Genomic DNA, 20676 nt, shown 5'->3' on the forward strand with positions numbered 1-20676 from the left:
TACTGTAAATTATCGTTTTTTTTATTGCTTTCCAACAGATAATATAAAGGTACTGAACAAATATAAACTACAACAAAGAAATGTCAAATATAGAGTATAATATAAATAACTAAATTAATCTGTTTTAATCTGTAAATGATGATCGATCGCGATGACGTCGGCGCGCGTGCGTCCCTCTAATAGCTCCGTGCGGAAACCTGCGGCGCGCGCGTAGAAGCAGAGCAGACTGGAGGACACGCGCGGCATGTGAATGATCCGGTCCGACGCGCCGCTCGCATCGCGACGCTGGAGTTTGAATCCGACGGCCGCTCGACGCGTGTTTACCGACGCTCAGTGCTGAAGGTGAGTGAATGAAACGCCGCTGCAACATCTGACAGAGGACAAGGATGTGATTGTTTGTTATTCTGCTGTGGTTTAGTGTGAGTGCAGTCATCTGAAGGTTGAGTTATTGAGGAATACTGCTGCAGTGATGATGGTGGAGTCATGTACCATAGTAATACCATGGTATCTGACAGCGCGTGAACACAATCACGATTCTCTTCCCATGTTAATCAGTCATCATGCTTAAGCTGTATTCTGTAAATAATTTGAACGATATAAGGTTTTCTACGGGTATTTGTGTTGAGCTGTGAAGTGTCAGGACTAACCAGCTGAACTGTTAACCCCTGCAGGCACGAGGAAGTGCTGTGGGGTCTATAGACTTCAGATGACTCCGCCTCAAATCAGAGTATGGAGGAAAAGATATTTAAATGGGTTTCTGGACTGAAAACTGAGTCTCTATATCGTGATGTTATCATCAGTCAATGGTGGTTTATGGTTCGTCTGGTTTGAGATGGTTTTCGTCACTATATTGTGATGTTATCATCAGTCTGTGACGGTTTATGGTTCGTCTGAAGGGAAGTCGTGGCCTAATGGTTAGAGAGTCGGACTCCCAATTGAAAGGTTGTGAGTTCAGGTCCCGGGCCGACAGGAATTGTGGGTGGGGGGAGTGCATGTACAGTTCTCTCTCCACCTTCAATACCACGACTTAGGTGCCCTTGAGCAAGGCATCGAACCCCCAACTGCTCCCCGGGCGCCGCAGCATAAATGGCTGCCCACTGCTCCGTGCGTGTGCTCACAGTGTGTGTGTGTGTTCACTGCTCTGTGTGTGTGCACTTCGGATGGGTTAAATGCAGAGCACAAATTCTGAGTATGGGTCACCATACTTGGCTGAATGTCACGTCACTTTTTGTCTGGTTTGAGATGGTTTTCGTCTCTATATCGTGATGTTATCATCAGTCAATGGTGGTTTATGGTTCGTCTGGTTTGAGATGGTTTTCGTCTCTATATCGTGATGTTATCATCAGTCTGGTGGTTTATGGTCGTCTGGTCTGGTTTGAGATGCTTTTCGTCTCTATATCGTGATATCATCAGTCTGGTGGTTTATGGTTGGTCTGGTCTGGTTTGAGATGGTTTTCGTCTCTATATATCGTGATGTTATCATCAGTCTGGTGGTTTATGGTCGGTCTGGTCTGGTTTGAGGTGGTTTTCGTCTCTATATCAAGATGTTATCATCAGTCAGTGGTGGTCTATGGTCGGTCTGGTTTGAGATAGTTTTCGTCTCTATACTGTGATGTTATCATCAGTCTGGTGGTTTATGGTTGGTCTGGTCTGGTTTGAGATGGTTTTCGTCTCTATATATCGTGATGTTATCATCAGTCTGGTGGTTTATGGTCGGTCTGGTCTGGTTTGAGATAGTTTTCGTCTCTATACTGTGATGTTATCATCAGTCTGGTGGTTTATGGTTGGTCTGGTCTGGTTTGAGATGGTTTTCGTCTCTATATCGTGATGTTATCATCAGTCTGGTGGTTTATGGTTGGTCTGGTCTGGTTTGAGGTGGTTTTTGTCTCTATATCATGACGTTATCATCAGTCAGTGGTGGTTTATGGTCGGTCTGGTCTGGTTTGAGGTGGTTTTCGTCTCTATATCGTGATGTTATCATCAGTCAGTGGTGGTTTATGGTCGGTCTGGTCTGGTTTATGGTTGGTCTGGTCTGGTTTGAGATGGTTTTCGTCTCTATATCGTGATGTTATCATCAGTCTGGTGGTTTATGGTTGGTCTGGTCTGGTTTGAGGTGGTTTTTGTCTCTATATCATGATGTTATCATCAGTCAGTGGTGGTTTATGGTCGGTCTGGTCTGGTTTGAGGTGGTTTTCGTCTCTATATCGTGATGTTATCATCAGTCAGTGGTGGTTTATGGTCGGTCTGGTCTGGTTTGAGATAGTTTTCATCTCTATATTGTGATGTTATCATCAGTCTGTGGTGGTTTATGGTCGACTTGGCCTGGTTTGAAATAGTTTTCGTCTCTATATCGTGATGTTATCATCAGTCTGGTGGTTTATGGTCAGTCTGGTCTGGTTTGAGATAGTTTTCGTCTCTATATCGTGATGTTATCATCAGTCTTGTGGTTTATGGTTGGTCTGGTGGGGTTTGAGGTGGTTTTCGTCTCTATATCGTGATGTTATCATCAGTCTGTGGTGGTTTATGGTTTGTCTGGTTTGAGATGGTTTTTGTCTCTATACTGTGATGTTATCATCAGTCTGGTGGTTTATGGTTCGTCTGGTTTGAGATGGTTTTCGTCTCTATATCGTGATGTTATCATCAATCTGGTGGTTTATGGTCGTCTGGTCTGGTTTGAGATGGTTTTCGTCTCTTTATCATGACGTTATCATCAGTCTGGTGGTTTATGGTTGGTCTGGTTTGAGGTGGTTTTCGTCTCTATATCATGACGTTATCATCAGTCTGTGGTGGTTTATGGTTCGTCTGGTTTGAGATGGTTTTCGTCTCTATATCGTGATGTTATCATCAGTCTGTGGTGGTTTATGGTCGGTCTGGTCTGGTTTGAGATGGTTTTCGTCTCTATATCGTGATGTTATCATCAGTCTGTGGTGGTTTATGGTTTGTCTGGTTTGAGATGGTTTTTGTCTCTATACTGTGATGTTATCATCAGTCTGGTGGTTTATGGATCGTTTGGTTTGAGGTGGTTTTCGTCTCTATAACGTTATCATCAGTCTGTGGTGGTTTATGGTTCGTCTGGTTTGAGATGGTTTTCGTCTCTATAACGTTATCATCAGTCTGTGGTGGTTTATGGTCGCTCTGGTCTGGTTTGAGATGGTTTTCGTCTCTATATTGTGATGTTATCATCAGTCTGTGGTGGTTTATGGTTCGTCTGGTTTGAGATGGTTTTCGTCTCTATATCGTGATGTTATCATCAGTCTGTGGTGGTTTATGGTTCGTCTGGTTTGAGATGGTTTTCGTCACTATATTGTGATGTTATCATCAGTCTGTGACGGTTTATGGTTCGTCTGGTTTGAGATGGTTTTCGTCTCTATATCGTGATGTTATCATCAGTCTGTGGTGGTTTATGGTTCGTCTGGTTTGAGATGGTTTTCGTCACTATATCGTGATGTTATCATCAGTCTGTGATGGTTTATAGTTCGTCTGGTTTGAGATGGTTTTCGTCTCTATATCGTGATGTTATCATCAGTCTGGTGGTTTATGGTTGTCTGGTCTGGTTTGAGATGGTTTTCGTCTCTATATCATGACGTTATCATCAGTCTGGTGGTTTATGGTTGGTCTGGTTTGAGGTGGTTTTCGTCTCTATATCATGACGTTATCATCAGTCTGTGGTGGTTTATGGTCAGTGGTGGTTTATGGTCGTCTGGTCTGGTTTGAGATGGTTTTCGTCTCTATATCGTGATGTTATCATCAGTCAGTGGTGGTTTATGGTCGTCTGGTCTGGTTTGAGATGGTTTTCGTCTCTATATCGTGATATCATCAGTCAGTGGTGGTTTATGGTCATCTGGTCTGGTTTGAGATGGTTTTCGTCTCTATATCGTGATATCATCAGTCTGTGGTGGTTTATGGTCGTCTGGTCTGGTTTGAGATGGTTTTCGTCTCTATATCATGACGTTATCATCAGTCTGGTGGTTTATGGTTGGTCTGGTTTGAGGTGGTTTTCGTCTCTATATCATGACGTTATCATCAGTCTGTGGTGGTTTATGGTAAGTGGTGGTTTATGGTCGTCTGGTCTGGTTTGAGATGGTTTTCGTCTCTATATCGTGATGTTATCATCAGTCAGTGGTGGTTTATGGTCGTCTGGTCTGGTTTGAGATGGTTTTCATCTCTATATCGTGATATCATCAGTCAGTGGTGGTTTATGGTCATCTGGTCTGGTTTGAGATGGTTTTCGTCTCTATATCGTGATATCATCAGTCTGTGGTGGTTTATGGTCGGTCTGGTCTGGTTTGAGATGGTTTTCGTCTCTATATCGTGATGTTATCATCAGTCTGGTGGTTTATGGTTGGTCTGGTATGGTTTGAGAGCAGAGTCTCAGGACCGAAAGTAAAACATCCCTCTGAAGAGGGAAGAGGGAAAAGTCTGGCTTTGAGCAAACGCATGAAATATTAATCATAAATCTGTCTGATCCCTCTAGGTTTATCATTTCTGTTTGTGAAGCTGATGCTGGAGCATTGCAAACTAACCACAAACTCACTTTTGCACTTATATTTGAGTTTTGTGTGTGTTTATTAAGTCATTAACAGTAATATATTTTCTTTATAAAACTGAATTGAATCAGCCTGTCATTTGTTTTTTTTATTTTTTATTTTAATCTTCAGTGGAATATGCTTTAAAGGGACGGTTCATCCAGAATTAGGTCATTGCTCTTTTAGCTTTAAACCTGTGTGTCTTTATTTTTTTTCTTGAAGAACACAAAATAATATATAAAACGACATTGGACCCCATTGATTTCCACTGTTGGGGCATAATGTCCAAATGTCTTTTGTGATTCACAGAAACTCATACAGGTTTGAAAGACATGAAGGTGAGTAAATGATTAAAGATTGAACATTTCTGGGACTGTTATTTTTTGGATGCAAATCTGAACGGAGCCTGTTGTATTTTATCAGAAGTGATGTTTAACAGTTGAATTCAGCCTTCATTATCACTATCATCTTTCACTGAATTGTTAATTCAGTTCATTTTTATTTGTGCCTTTCACAATGTATGATTGAAAACAGCTTCTCAGAAATGTTGGTTTCAATGTTTTTGAGCCCTAATAAACATGCAATCGAGTATTAAATATAGAAATGTCCTTTAATTAGCCAGAAGTGGCATTTCCAAATTCTTTCCTCAGTCTGATGTTAAATTTGATGCCTAGTGTGTTTGTTTATTATTTATTTTTTAACCTTACTGGAGTCTTAAGGTTTGAATTATTAAGTTATTCACATTTGTGGTGTTTATTTTTTCCATGCATGTTTGATTTAATTTTCTTTCATCGGTTTATGATATTTTGGCTGCATCCGAAAACTGAAAAATGCTGCCTTCAGAGGATGCATTCCAAGGTAGGAAGGCATCAAGGGACATCAGAAATCAATGTCAGCTTCAGTTCCTGTCTCCTGAGATGCCAGTTAAGCCAAAAAATAAAGATGGCGTCTGAAAGTTGCGGTCGGTGGTCAGTTTGTGTGTAAATGTTTGTTTTTGATCAAAGTTTTCCACTTTTGATGTCATTTCTATCAAGAAATTAATATTGCAGCAATGAAATATCCACTTAGTTATCACCAAAGCTCTCTATATTTTGTTGTAGATCATTAATCAATTAATCCGCCTCAGAAGCCTGTCCAAAATCTTTCATTAGGTGCCTTCGTGCAAAAAACGCTGCCTGCAAAGTCATCGTCTGATATGACGGCGAATCAGCAAGTGACCTGCCTAAGTTTTCGGATGCAGCCAGGGTCATGTTTGGTTCATGCTGTGGTTGTGTGGTGTTTGTCTCCCTCTAGTGGTCATGTTGAGTGTTTGTGCTCTGCTGCTGCTGGCGGCTCCTGTGGCTCTCGGCTCTGACTCGGACGCACAGAGACCCCAACATGACTCCAACCTGGAGATCTGTATCCTCCTCAGACAAGTGTGTGTGTGTGCGCGTGTGTGTGTGTGTGGTTTCCTGAACGTCTTCTCAGATAAGCGTCTGTTCGAGAGCAAGAGGAAGGATCAGCTGAACGCACTGAAGAACCTGGTGGAGCTCAACGATGTCAACCAGCAGTACAAGATCATCGACATCATGCTGAAGGGCCTCTTCAAGGTGTGTGTGTGTGTGTGTGTGTGTGTGAGACACTGAGTGTGATGGAGCTGATCTGATATGTGTGTGTGTGTGTGTGTGTTCAGGTGCTGGAGGACTCCAGATCTGTTCTCATAGCCGCTAACATGCAGCCGGACGATCCGTTCCCACTCGACGACAAAATCAAAGAAGGTGAGAGACTCCACATGCTGAATCTTTATTAGAAACTTTTAAGATAAAAAGTCATAATCATGACAAAAGTTGAAATCTTGAGTTAAAACATCTTAATTATCACACGTTAAAATGTTTTTTTTTTTAATATAAATTGAGTGTCATATTTCTACTTAATATCATAATTAAAATTAATTACAATTTAAATTATATTAAAAACGTAGCATTTAAACATTAAAAACATAACATTAACATTATTTAAATTGCCTTTTTTACTTTCTCCTAATCAAATAGTTTTATCTCAAAAGTATAACTTAGTATGTCATCATCTTGACTCATAAGTGACCCTTTTGTCTTAATTTTGACTTTAAATTCTTTTTCAATCATCATAGTTCAACTTTATTTAAAATGTCATATTTTTAATTCATAGACAATAAATCATTATTAAATTAAGATAAAAGGTCCTAACTTTTGACCTAATATCATGAGATCACTATAATATTTTTTACTTGGACATTATTTCCAATTTACATATAAAAATTACAAAACTTTTCCACTTAATTGATGTTTTTTTTCTCATAACTGTTATCTTAGTATTTCATAATTTTTATTTAAATTTTCTTTTATTTTTCATGTCTTTTTTCATATAATTGTTACTATATAAATCAAAATCATGAGATGGTCACAAATACATTTTTTGACTATCATTAATCTCAGATTTTTCTACAATTACTAAGTTTTATCACATAACTTTAACTATAAACTTTGTCATAGCTTTGTTTTTCTCATTGGTATGACTAGAAGTATTTCATAATTTCATTTTGATTTGTGATAATTAGAATTTTTAATATCATAGTTTTAACTTCTTATGTCATAATTTAGACATTTTCTGACTTTTCAATCTCATAATTATGGTTAACCAATGCATGATTGAGTTTTAATTGGCATAAATAGGCTTCCATATCAAACACTCTCAGACCATTTTTAGTCAAGTCAGGTCTATTTCTCTAGCACAGTACACAGTACAGACACTTCACAGCAGCTTTACAGAAACAAAACCACATCTCACTCACAGTCTTCTTCAGTTTCAGCAGTCGTTTGTTCCTACAGGAGATGATCTGGTGTTATTTCTGAGTGAGCTCATGCTGTAGTCTCAGTCACAGTGTTATTGAGACGGTTGATCTGTCTGTGTCTAGCGTACTCTCACGTGGTGGAGAACACGGCGTTCTTCGGAGACGTGGCTCTGCGTTTCCCTCGTATCGTCCATCACTACTACGATCGTAACGCGGACTGGAGTCGTCTGTTGCGCTGGGGTCTGCACTTCTGCAACCAGACGGGCGTCTTCAGCGGAGGAGCCCATCAACACGTGCTCACGCTGGTCAGACTGAGGCATCATGGGATTGACATCACACTGCATACACTGAAACATGAGCTTTAACGCTGTTTGCCTTTGCTTCAGATGTCACAGGAGCTGGGGATCACAGAGAGATCTGCAGACTTCGTCAATCCGTATCGCACCGAACGAGACGACGTGAGTCACACACACACACACACAGACACACACACACACACACACACTGACTGACATTACTGGGTAAAGCCAGTAGGAGGCAGGAGAGCTTCAGATGTTGAGCAGTAATCACAGAAAATTAAACGTAATGTGTTTGATTTCAGTTTGCAAAGACTTCTACTTATTTGGTCTTTATATTGTTCAATTATCCACAGGTTTATTTTGACTCTTGTGTTGATAGTTTTGTCTGTGTTTCAGGTGCTGCACACGGCCGAGGCCTTCCAGAAGATCCTCCGCGAGGAAGAGAAGAGGAGGAGGAAGGAGGAGAAGAGGAAAGACATCCGGAAAGGGCCGAGGATCTCTCGCTCTCGCACAGAGTTATAGCTCTGACTGGAGATCAGCCATTTACACTCAATCAGGGAGCCCTGCTGAATCTGTCACGGGCACCGTCGATGTTTACAGGATCCAGATTCACAACACTTGAATCTGTTTCAAACTCTGATTTAGGAGGATCTTCATTGGAGTCACTGCTGGTGATGGGAGTGTGTGTTAGGGGAGGAGTCAGAGTGGTGGGAGGAGCAAGTGTGGGCGGGGTAATTATAGCATTCTGTGTAGAGTGGGTGGAGTCAGATTAATGGGAGCGTTAGCAGTGGTGGGCGGGATTTGGGAACGTGGGCGTGGTCAAAGTGGGTCTGTGTCTTCGATGAAGGCATTTTGAACACTGATATTTCAATATTTAACACTTGATAAGTTTTGATTATATACAGTATATACATATGAAATGAAGTTGTTTAGATTCAATATAAATGCTTTATTTGGGGGTACTTTATAGTCTAATAAGAGAATTGTGGGTAATTCATGTATTTCTGCTTTCTTTAGAAACTATAATTCATGAAAAAAAATTGTATATCGTCAGTGTGTGTGTGCGTGAAGGATGAGCATTGATGATCTGATCTGAGATCAGAGCTGCACAGCCGTGAGAGATACTGTTTATGAATGATATCAGTGTGAATGTGTTTCTGATTCACTTTGGTTTCTCCAGCTGCTGAAGTGAGACGATCATCTGAAACCACTTCAGTCTGAGACACTTTCAAAGACGCTTTATTAATCTGTTCATGTGACTGTTATTGAAATCTGTGCAGCATCAGTGGGAGATTATTATTGACAGAATGAATAAAGTCTATTTAACAGACTCTAGGAGTGTTTATCTGCATATTCGTTGGCTGTATTTAGTTTATAGCACATGCATTTATGTTGGCTTTCATTTCATGATCATCATTATTGCTCTAAGCTACAAATCAAGGATGTTTTGAAGAATTAATGATTAAAATGTAAAGAAAGTGATCATGCAGGAACCGGCCACAGGAAAACAGCATTGCAACAGGACAGAGCCTACCAAAATGAAACTATTAAGGATGAGTGTGTTTGTGTTGCCAGTTTGGGTGGTTTTGAATTGATTGTGTGGGTAAAAAAAATGGTTTGGCCGGGTGGACAAGATTTGGCTGGTTCGGGGTCAGTTTGGCTGTATCCACTCATCTAAACTCTATGGGCTAATTGAATTACACCCAGGGGCGGTGCTATACTTCCCGGGCCCCCTGAACATGACTCCGTGACCACATTAAAATGTCAATTATATGTTAAGTGGTTTCAGTGCTTTTCTTTTTTTCTATATTTTTTTTCCCCAAGAGATTTACATAATGAAGTGATTTATAAAATGTGCAGGATTTGGTCTACACTAAGACCACTTCATCTTATGTATACGGTATTTTCCTAATAAAATAAATGTATAACATGTTGTTCCTTACAATTCAAATTTCCCTTATCTGTATTAAAAAGCAATATATATATGTAATGTATAATTCCAAAAATAATCTTGAGTAAATACAATGAAAACAAAGATGCAAAATGGTTTCTTATGAGATATGCCTTACCATATTTAGCCGCATGTGACATCACCTTTTTCCATTTAAAATAAGTAAATAACTACAGCTCGGAGCAATGTCAGCAGCACGGAGATGACGCACCTTCACTGGGAAACACAGGAAAACAGGTTCCTGCAGCGAGGAGGAGCTTTAATAACAACAACCAAAGTGAAAGAAACCTCTCTCGAGCTTTACCTGACGAACTCCTCGACGTGACATGTTTCATTAAGAGTGAGATTTATTAATGTTTTTTTTACTTTGATTGTTTTCTAAGGAGCCTTATATTGGACTTGATATCTGATGTCTGGAGATGGCGGAAAGACCTTCAAGTAAGAAATATCCTATTATTATATGGACTTGTTGACGTCAATCGCCATTTTGTATTTGAGCAAATAATGATTTAAATTTTAAAGCCTTGTTTTTTTTTTTTTTTTTTTTTTGGGAGGGATATTTTTTGTAGGTTTGCTAAATACTCTTGCATTTGTTTGTTCTGTAATAGTGTTGTCTTCTTCTTTCGTAAAGGAACGCCAAACAGATCATATTGTCGAAGTCAATTAATATAAATTAATATTTAATTTAAAATGAATATATAATATAAAAAATTGATATTCGTACCAAATGTAGTTATTTTAGTCCTGGTACAAAAACTCGCGTAATCGGTTAATGCGGACATTGCGCAGTGTTTAACCTACACTTCCTTTCCGCATGACGGCGCTCATCGTAACACGAATCCTTTTTGAGAGACGACAGACTAAAATACTTTCATTTGCTCCTCTCCCAGTCTTGAAAGTATACGGCTGCAGTGAGGGAGGAGAGGAAGAAGTGCAGTAAGAGACGGACAGTTCTGACCTCTCGAAGTGAAGATCAAAGGCTGGTGTATTTTGTTGCTATGTCGAATGTAACTTAAACTCCGTTTCTTTTATTTGAAAATAAATATGATTTACAACACACCCAAAAGTAGCAAACCAGTTAGTCTAGTTTCTTTCAACGATATTCTTTGTATCCATTTTCAGTTTAATAAATGCATATATTTTTTTCTCTAATATAGGTTAACTGTACCCTTTTATTTACTTTTTTCAACTACTTACATTTTCGAAACTTTACACACAGCATCAAGAATTGCACACACAGAATGACTTGCATCTCTTGCAAAATGAAGCACTGCGTTCAGAATATCACACATCTCAAAAGAAAACATTTGTCTTATGTTGCAAACACCTTTGGCATGACGTTATATTTTTGAATATATCAAATACACAAAGTTTTTTTAATATCTGAACCTGTACTCTCTTGAACTCCTATGTACATTTCTGTACAAGATTGAAAGTAATTGGCAGAGAGATGTTTAAAACTTCACGGTAAACATGAAAGCAAGATTTTTTTATTATTATTATTTACTGTAAGCATTTGTGTTGTGAATACCAGTAGCCATATCACCCTGGAGCACAAGACCGGTTTCCCACTGAAGCTAAGCAGGGCTGAGCCTGGTCAGTACCTGGATGGGAGACTCCTGGGAAAACTAGGTTACTGCGGGAAGAGGAAGAGGTGTTAGTGATGCTCACCCTGTGGTCTGTGTGGGTCCTAGTGCTCAAGTGTAATAATAATATACTGTCAACAAGCACCGTCCTTCAGATGAGACGTTAAACTGAGGTCCTGACTCTCTGTGGTCAGTAAAAATCCAAGGATGTCTTTCGAAAAGAGAAGTTTTGATCCACTTCAAATGTTGACCAATATACTGTATATAGTTGTGGTCAGTTTTGCTGGTACCCGTGGTAAATAATGATGAAAGAAGGCTGTAAAAATAATATTTTATTTCTGATCTTTTATTTAAAAAAACTCAGAAAAATATCTAACCTTTCATTGAACAAGAACCATTGAAAGTAAGGGAAAATCTCATCATGAAATAAACGTTTTCTCAAATACACAGCCTCAATTATTGACACCCCCAGAAATTATTGTGAGTAAAATATCTGAAGTATATCCCCATTCATATTTACAATTTTGAGTACACCAGGGTGATTATGAACATAAAATTATCCAGCCTTGACTTCCTGTTTTACAGAAATATATATATATATATATAAGGGAAAGCAAAGTCCAAATTCCCTTAATCATCCATCACAAGGTGTAAACCCAATACTTGAGCTACACAAATTACAAAGTGACTTTAAGAAAAGAGCTAAAGCAATGAAATTTTCACCATCAGGGCAATAATTTAAGTAAATTTAAGTTTCAATCAACTTACTGCAGCCAAGTCAAAAAAATTCAGGTTTTACTATCCACCACACACCAGCTCATTGGTGGAGAGAAGATGGAGTGATGAAGCCGATCAGTAGATATAGTATAGACAGAGTTAGGAGGCCATGATATCCAGAGGCCAATGGGTGAATTTGGCAAAGATGCCGAGGTCACACCTAAAAAATGTTCTCGTCTTAGGAGAACTTTGATGAATTTTTTTAATCCACTTTAAATGTTGACTACTATACTAAGAGAGCAACAGCTTGTGAACAATATGACACTTAAAGAGCAGGTCACATTTTATTTTTATTTATTTATTTTTTTAAGTGGCCTAATATATACCCCTACAACAGGTTTATAAAACATTATATTCAATTCAATTAAAGTTTATTTGTATAGTGCTTTTTACGATACACATCATTGCAAAGCAAAATTACAGAAAATTATGTTTCTACAATATTTAGTAGTAGCTTATCAGTGGTGATCAGTTTATATGCAAATGACAGGAACCAGACGATGAACATTATTAACAGCAATTATTATGTGATTGTCTATTAAGTAGCAATAATTGTTAGTTCTGTTGTTGATTCAGGGTTAGCATCATCTGAGGTCCTCTGAGGGGTCAGCATCATCTCTACTCAGGTGTTCGGGATCCAGACTGGAGCTTGTGAGATGTGTTTTTAATCTAGATTTAAACAGAGAGAGTGTGTCTGAACCCCGAACATTATCAGGAAGTCTATTCCAGAGTTTGTGAGCCAAATGTGAAAAAGCTCTACCTCCTTTAGTGGACTTTGCTATCCTAGGAACTACCAAAAGTCCAGCGTTTTGTGACCTTAGGGTGCGTGATGGATTGTATCGTGGTAGAAGGCTAGTTAGGTACGCAGGAGCTAAACCATTTAGGGCCTTATAGGTAAGTAATGATAATTTGTAACTGATACGGAACTTAATAGGTAGCCAGTGCAGAAAATGTAAAATTGGGCTAATATGATCATATTTTCTTGACCTGGTAAGGACTCTAGCTGTAGCTTGTTTATTGAAGAAGCAGGACAACCACCTAGAAGTGCATTACAATAGTCCAGTCTAGAGGTCATGAATGCATGAACTAGCTTTTCTGCATCAGAAACAGATAACATAAACTCACCTAAAGGATTATTAGGAACACCATTCTAACACTGTGTTTGACCCCCTTTCGCCTTCAGAACTGCGAAACCTTAATTCTACGTGGCATTGATTCAACAAGGTGCTGAAAGCATTCTTTAGAGATGTTGGCCCATATTGATAGGAAAGCATCTTGCAGTTGATGGAGATTTGTGGGATGCACATCCAGGGCACGAAGCTCCCGTTCCACCACATCCCAAAGATGCTCTATTGGGTTGAGATCTGGTGTCTGTGGGGGCCATTTTAGTACAGTGAACTCATTGTCATGTTCAAGAAACCAATTTGAAATGATTCGAGCTTTGTGACATGGTGCATTATCCTGCTGGAAGTAGCCATCAGAGGATGGTACATGGTGGTCATAAAGGGATTGACATGGTCAGAAACAATGCTCAGGTTGGCCGTGGCATTTAAACGATGCCCAATTGGCACTAAGGGGCCTAAAGTGTGCCAAGAAAACATCCCCCACACCATTACAACACCACCAACAGCCTGCACAGTGGTAACAAGGCATGATGGATACATGTTCTCATTCTGTTTACGCCAAATTCTGACTCTACCATCTGAATGTCTCAACAGAAATTGAGACTCATCAGACCAGGCAACATTTTTCAAGTCTTCAACTGTCCAATTTTGGTGAGCTCGTGCAAATTGTAGCCTCTTTTTCCTATTTGTAGTGGAGATGAGTGGTACCCGGTGGGGTCTTCAGCTGTTGTAGCCCATCCGCCTCAAGGTTGTGCGTGTTGTGGCTTCACAAATGCTTTGCTGCATACCTCGGTTGTAACGAGTCGTTATTTCAGTCAAAGTTGCTCTTCTATCAGCTTGAATCAGTCGGCCCATTCTCCTCTGACCTCTAGCATCAACAAGGCATTTTCACCCACAGGACTGCCGCATACTGGATGTTTTTCCCTTTTCACAGCATTCTTTGTAAACCCTAGAAATGGTTGTGCGTGAAAATCCCAGTAACTGAGCAGATTGTGAAATACTCAGACCGGCCCGTCTGGCACCAACAACCATGCCACACTTAAAATTGCTTAAATCACCTTTCTTTCCCATTCTGACATTCAGTTTGGAGTTCAGGAGATTGTCTTGACCAGGACCACACCCCTAAATGCATTGAAGCAACTGCCATGTGATTGGTTGATTAGATAATTGCATTAATATAAATTTAACAGGTGTTCCTAATAATCCTTTAGATGAGTGTATTTCATAGCTTGGCAGTATTTCAAATATGGAAAATTTCTGTTTTTGTAACATGGGAAATATGGTTTTCAAAAGACAAGTTGCTGTCTAATATAACACCCAGATTTTTGACTGTAGAGGAAGTAGCAGTGCATCCGTCTTGTTACAAACCGTAGTCTACAAGATTCTTTGTACTGTTTTTTGGTCCAATTAGTAATATGTCTGTCTTATCCGAATTTAATTTGAGAAAATTATTGGTCATCCAATCTTTAAAAATGTTAACACACTCTGTTAGCTTAGATAATTGGGAAGTTTCATCTGGTCTCATTGAGATATGTAGCTGAGTATCATCAGTATAACAGTGGAAGCTAATCCCGTATTTTCTAATAATATTACCAAGTAAAACTGGCAATGAGATGCAGCCTTGATCTGATGCAAGAAGCAGGTCATTCGTATTTTTAAGAATTGGAAATTCTTCATACAGATAACTTTTTTTTAGGAAGGAGCTCAATTGAGCAGACACAACTTTTTCTAAAATTTTAGACATAAATGGAAGTTTTGAAATGGGCCTATAATTTGCCAGTTCACTAGGATATAGTCGTGGTTTCTTAATAACCACTAGCTTGAATGGTTTTTGGACATGACCTTAAGATAACGACGAGTTAATAATATTGAGAAGATAACATTGACATTGTAATCTGTTGTGAAATGGTTCAGAGAAGAGTACATGAGCAAGTTAGCAGAGAGCGCTACCATTGACAAAGCTTGCTCTTTTACATAAAAAATAATATAGTGATCCAATCCGTTCTCAAAATGATGACGTAAAAACATTATTTAACACTTATGTCAAGTCAAGTCACTTTTATTTATATTGCTCTTTTAACAACACAGATTGTATCAAAGCAGATTTACAGTATCAAATAGGTAAAAACGTGTCAATAATGCAAAAGGACAACAGTGAACACTCAGTTTGCAGTTAAAGGCAGTTCATTATTGAAGTCAGTGATGCCATCGTTCAACTTAGTTCAGTTTAAATTGTATATGATGATTTTAACTGATGATGAAGAACTGACAGAGCAGCCATATAGTCTTAGACAGTGTTGTAGGTAATTACATGCGGAGGTTTTAGGTCCGACATTCAACATTAATTTTGTCACAATTTAGAAGTAAGAAATTACTCGTCATCCATTTGGTTTTTCAATTTGGTATGTTTCACGGGGCCGCAAAGAAATATAGAGCTGAGTATCATCAGCATAACAGTGAAAGCTAACACCATGTTTCCTGATGATATCTCCCAAGGGTAACATGTAAAGCATGAAAAGCAATGGCCCTAGTACTGAGCCTTGAGGTTCTCAAATGGTTCAGGTCATACTTAGAAGGGAGAGGCTATTATGTGAGTCTAGGAGAGCATAAGTCTAAGTGGACATCCATGACATGCGGAGTCCCACAAGGCTCAATTCTTGCACCGCTCTTGTTTAGCCTGTATATGCTTCCACTAAGTCAAATAATGAGAAAGAACCAAATTGCCTATCACAGCTATGCTGATGATACCCAGATTTACCTAGCCGTATCTCCAAATGACTACAGCCCCATTGACTCCCTCTGCCAATGCATTGATGAAATTAATAGTTGGATGTGCCAGAAGTTAAACAAGGAAAAAACTGAAGTCATTGCATTTGGAAACAAAGATTAAGTGTTCAAGGTGAATGCATACCTTAACTCTAGGGGTCAAACAACTAAAAATCAAGTCAGGAATCTTGGTGTGATTCTGGAGACAGACCTTAGTTTCAATAGTCATGTCAAAGCAGTAACTAAATCAGCATACTATCATTTAAAAACATTGCAAGAATAAGATCTTTTGTTTCCAGCCAAGACTTGGAGAAACTTGTTCATGCCTTCATCACCAGCAGGGTGGACTATTGTAATGGGCTCCTCACCGGCCTTCCCAAAAAGACCATTAGACAGCTGCAGCTCATCCAGAACCAGAAGATCTGAGCATATCACACCAGTCCTCAGGTCCTTACACTGGCTTCCAGTTACATTTAGGATTGATTTTAAAGTACTTTTACTCGTATATAAGTCACTAAATGACCTAGGACCGTAATATATTTCAGATATGCTCACTGAATATAAACCTAACAGAGCACTCAGATCATTAGGATCGAGTCCGTTAGAAATACCAAGGGTTCACACAAAACAAGGGGAGTCCTCCTTTAGTTACTATGCCGCCCGCAGCTGGAATCAGCTTCCAGAAGAGATCAGATGTGCTAAACACTAGTCACATTTAAATCTAGACTTAAAACTCATCTGTTTAGCTGTGCATTTATTGAATGAGCACTGTGCAATGTCCGAACTGATTGCAATATATATTTTCACTGTTTTTTTTTTAATTTCTTTTTATGTAAAATCATTTTCTAACTGTTTTAAATTAATTTTAAATGAGTACAGTTTTAATAATTTTAAAAGTTTTAAAATTGCTTGTTTTATTCTTGTTATTTTTCTTCATTACTTTTTTACTTTCTTTTATGTTAAGCACTTTGAATTACCATTGTGTACGAAATGTGCTATATAAATAAACTTGCCTTGCCTTACTCCATACTGCACTTGTGATTAATATGATACCTCTTATTTCAATGAAGATAAGTATGATTTGAACTATGATAAAGGATTGCAATTAATAACACGAATGCTAATGCACTGCACTCACAGTTTAGCAAATGAGTACACCACTGCCTGCAACATTATCAAACACAGCTGACACTTTAAAATAAAGATGTTTACTGCCTTCACATCAGAATCCCTATTTGGATGCCTAAAGACACTGTGATGTTCAGTTGGCAGTTGGAAAGCACCTTCTAAATGTTGAGCAAAAAGTTAAATAAGACATCAGTAACAACAAATAAAAAATAAAAATATACATTTAAAAAATTTTTTCAATTGGTTTACTTTGTAGGTTTGAACGTGTTTTTTGTTTCAGAGCAACTCATTTTTCTTATACTTTGCATGCATGAATGACCACTTGACTTGAAATATCATAATTCTTTCAGAGATGTCAGCGATCAGCTCCAGTTCAGATGATCCAGTGATCCGGATTCTTCTGATGGGCAGAAAGGGCTCTGGGAAAAGCTCATCTGGAAACACTATACTGAGAGAAAGAAAGTTTAAAGTTCATGTACAACAGAACAAGCATGAAGCTGAAAATGAGTTTGTTGAAGATTTTGAGGGTAAAACACATATTGGTGGGAAGCAGGTGTATGTGATTGTTTGTCCAGATCTACTGGATCCAGATCTGAATGAAGAGCAGCTGGAAGAACTGAAAGAGCAGCTGGTCTCTCGATGTGCAGCAGGTCTCAGTGCAGTTCTGCTGGTTGTGCCTGTAGTGAGAAATGTGGAAAATGAGGAAGAGATATTGTATTATATAAAGGGTTTATTTGGTCCTGAAATACAGAAGTACATCATGATTCTGTTCACACATAAAGATGAACTAGATGATCTGGATGAGACCACTGAAGCACATCTACAAAGCAATGATCATGCTGATCTCCAGCAGCTGGTGACTGTATGTGGAGGAAAGTTTCACTGTTTCAATAACAAGAGCAAATCAGATGATCAGGTACAAGAACTACTGCAGAAGATTGAAGAAAGGATGGAGGAAAACAGAGGGAAATTTTGCATGGACCGAATGAGGAGGAGAGCAAGCAAGGAAGCTCCTGATGTCATTTGTAGGTTTTTGTCATTATAAATGACGTTAATAATACAAACATTTAACAACATGTTCACTTGTTTGTAGCACTGATCTAAAGGGACGAATAGACTGAGACAGCTTTATTAATGATTTGATCTTTCTGTTCTAGTTTCAGGAGAGTCTCCGGCTAAATCTTCAGAGTTGACCAATGTGATTCCTGAGAGGAAAGACCAGATCAGGCTGGTTGTGCTGGGAAAAACTGGATCTGGGAAAAGTGCCACTGGAAACACCATCATCGGCAGAAACGTATTTGAATCTTCAGCCAGTTCAATATCTCTGACCAAACAGTGCATCTCAAAAACTATTGAGAGGATGGGTAAAGAGATTACAGTTATCGACACACCAGGACTTTTTGATAATAAACTCAGTGAAGAAGAGGTTCAAACTGAACTATTGAAATGTGTTACATACTCGTCTCCTGGACCGCATGCTTTTATTATTGTCATTAGAGTGGGTCGATTCACTGAGGAGGAGAAAAATACAGTGGAACATCTCAAAGAAGTGTTTGGAGAACGGATTGAAAAATACACCATGATCATCTTTACCCACAAAGATCAATTAGATAAAGACAAGAAAACCATTGAAGACTATCTACAGGATGCTGATCCAGATCTTCAGTCCCTTGTTCACAGCTGTGGAAGACGATTCTTCTGTCTGAACAACTCATTTCCCAGTTTCCCTCAGTTTAAAAACCTGATCAGTAAAATAGAGATGATGGTGGCAGAAAATAAAGGCTACTTCAGAAATGAAACATTTGAGGGAACAGAGAAATGCATTCAGGAGATTCAGAAAATGAAATTTCATGAGAAAATGGAGCATTTGGGTTTAGCTGCAGAGTCTCAGTGTGAAGAAACCCATTTATTCAAAACTCATGAGTACATAACAGTTCTAGTCAGACGGTTGAAGGTGACAGGGGATGAAATGAACACCACAAAGGAACTCGAGAGACAAGGAGTCACTAATATAGAGGCAGTATTACATGTGCTCCGAGCCACAGGAAAACAGGACATGTGTGGAGTTCAGTGAGAGACTCAGTCATGATCAGACATACAATAAAGCACTTTAAAAAAATATTTACTATACATACTTAAACTGGCTTGACAGAAACAAGAAAGCTTGTTTAAAATTGTAGAAATAATATGATATGCTCTTAGAAGATGTCAGGATATATCTTCAAAAAATAAGATTTTTTTTGTTGTTGACCCATTCAAACTGAATATATTTTTTTTAACTGAAGGGGTGCATTTCCAATTCCCTCCTCTTCCAGAATATAATAAACACATAATCATGGTTTTCTTAAAACTAGTGGCTTTCTATTTTGGTGTTTATGTTATTTAGAAGCAGTGTCTGTATTTGATATCTGTGAGGTGACCCGTGTCAGGAATGCACTAACCGTGTGTAAACCAGTACTACAGGGTTATCAGTCTGAACTGTGGTTTTATTCATATTGTCACGTGGTTCTCATGATAGCCATTTGAGATGTGAAGACCAATGTGCAACACATGTATCCACTAACTCTCATGTGTGTTTAATGTGTTTGATTTGTTTTGCTATATGTTAAATTATGACAGTAAATCACGTCAGGTTTAAATCAGTGCTCTGTGTGAATGTATTAATCTGTTCCAGTGATGTGTTGCTGCTCAACTTTGAAGACAAAAGATATTGCTTATGTTTTATCTAATGCCAAATTTGCAGGGGTTTTTTGGGATAAGGACAGGCTTGTGATCAGGGTCATCACCAGAGTACATAATGTGAGGAAGCAGACAATTTATTTGGGGGGGTGAAAAAAAAGTTTCTGACAGTAATTTTCAGATGCAATGAACAGTCAGACACAAAACTTGTAAATAAAACAATATGATACATATGCTTTTGTTTAATTTAGCCTAGTTTGATATAGAAATTGGGTGTTCGTCAACAATTGCATGTGGTCAGAGTTTCCCGTATTTACAACGCCCGTAAAATAACCTACTGGAAGTAGGTGTGCATATAGTATGGGACGTCCCGTATAAGAAATGACCATTCATTTTTTCTACTTATTAGAAATACTATGTTATTTTGCTTGCTAAAGTGTCATAATTTTTCATTTCTTGAAAATGCTGCAGTAAAATGGTTTGAAATAAGGTGTGCAAATAATATGGGACGTCCTGTATAAGAACTAACCATTAGCTTTTACTGCTTATTAGAAATGGGGTCTTTCTATAGCCTTCTAGGCACAGAAATGTGAAGTGTAACAAACAAAATGTCAGAGTGTGTGTCCATGACCCAGGGCTGTGTGAGGAATTGTGTGTGGGGTGTGGGGGTGGTGGGCACTTAGGAAAGCAATTGGATGCAACAAATAGATTAAGAATATTTGTTAACTGAAAAAGAACACCAGTATAGATAAGCAGTTCAGTAACACTTTACAATAAGGTCTCGTGCTGACAAACTTTCATTTACTTATCAATATTTGTAGTTCATGTATATGTGATTCTGCATCTCTTGTGTATGTGTGTTTGGGTTAATGTGTTTCATGTCATGTCGATGCTCACCCGACTGGCCAATAGGAACGTGGCCCCGCCCATGACACAATTCTCACAGTGAAAGCAAAATCCTGACACGAGAGCAAGAAATTGCATCGAAAGCAAAGAAAAGCGTTTTGTTTTTTTAGAGAAAATGTTTTCAC

At 38.6% G+C, this 20676-nt stretch overlaps 3 protein-coding genes across 4 annotated transcripts in view; all 3 read left to right on the forward strand.

The window, feature by feature from the left end:
- The first annotated feature begins 181 nt into the window (after positions 1-181).
- LOC132097456 (coiled-coil domain-containing protein 134-like) lies at positions 182-8964 on the forward strand. Of its 2 annotated transcripts, none has more exons than XM_059503297.1 (7): positions 182-342; positions 5820-5924; positions 5994-6115; positions 6199-6283; positions 7459-7640; positions 7722-7793; positions 8031-8964. In XM_059503297.1, exons 2-7 carry the CDS (start codon positions 5825-5827, stop codon positions 8154-8156), a joined length of 687 nt encoding a protein of 228 aa, XP_059359280.1. In that variant the 5' UTR covers positions 182-342; positions 5820-5824; the 3' UTR covers positions 8157-8964. The 2 variants fall into 2 exon arrangements, with proteins under 2 accessions (XP_059359280.1, XP_059359196.1); XM_059503213.1 differs by lacking the exon at positions 182-342 and adding an exon at positions 4572-4864.
- The window catches only part of LOC132158722 (uncharacterized), a 54438-nt gene continuing 42612 nt past the window's right edge, over positions 8851-20676 (forward strand). The window contains exon 1 of the mRNA XM_059568381.1: positions 8851-8974. The gene's annotated coding sequence lies outside the window, so the exon portion shown is untranslated. The remainder of the gene's footprint in view (positions 8975-20676) is intronic.
- Positions 9855-19306, forward strand: LOC132160122 (GTPase IMAP family member 8-like). Its single transcript, XM_059569878.1, has 3 exons — positions 9855-10023; positions 17317-17991; positions 18124-19306. Exons 1-3 carry the CDS (start codon positions 10005-10007, stop codon positions 19038-19040), a joined length of 1611 nt encoding a protein of 536 aa, XP_059425861.1. The 5' UTR covers positions 9855-10004; the 3' UTR covers positions 19041-19306.

This window comes from Carassius carassius, chromosome 1 (genome assembly GCF_963082965.1).
Source record: "Carassius carassius chromosome 1, fCarCar2.1, whole genome shotgun sequence".
NCBI lineage: Eukaryota > Metazoa > Chordata > Actinopteri > Cypriniformes > Cyprinidae > Carassius > Carassius carassius.

Bases quoted from the DNA above. Each gene is read 5' to 3' on its own strand.
- LOC132097456 (XM_059503213.1), top strand. From the start codon at position 4,816: ATGTCTTTTGTGATTCACAGAAACTCATACAGGTTTGAAAGACATGAA. The intron at 5,925-5,993 runs GTATCCTCCTCA...ACGTCTTCTCAG, and splicing joins TGACTCCAACCTGGAGATCT to ATAAGCGTCTGTTCGAGAGC. The intron at 6,284-7,458 runs GTGAGAGACTCC...GTCTGTGTCTAG, and splicing joins CGACGACAAAATCAAAGAAG to CGTACTCTCACGTGGTGGAG.
- LOC132160122 (XM_059569878.1), top strand. The intron at 17,992-18,123 runs GTAGGTTTTTGT...TTTCTGTTCTAG, and splicing joins GGAAGCTCCTGATGTCATTT to TTTCAGGAGAGTCTCCGGCT.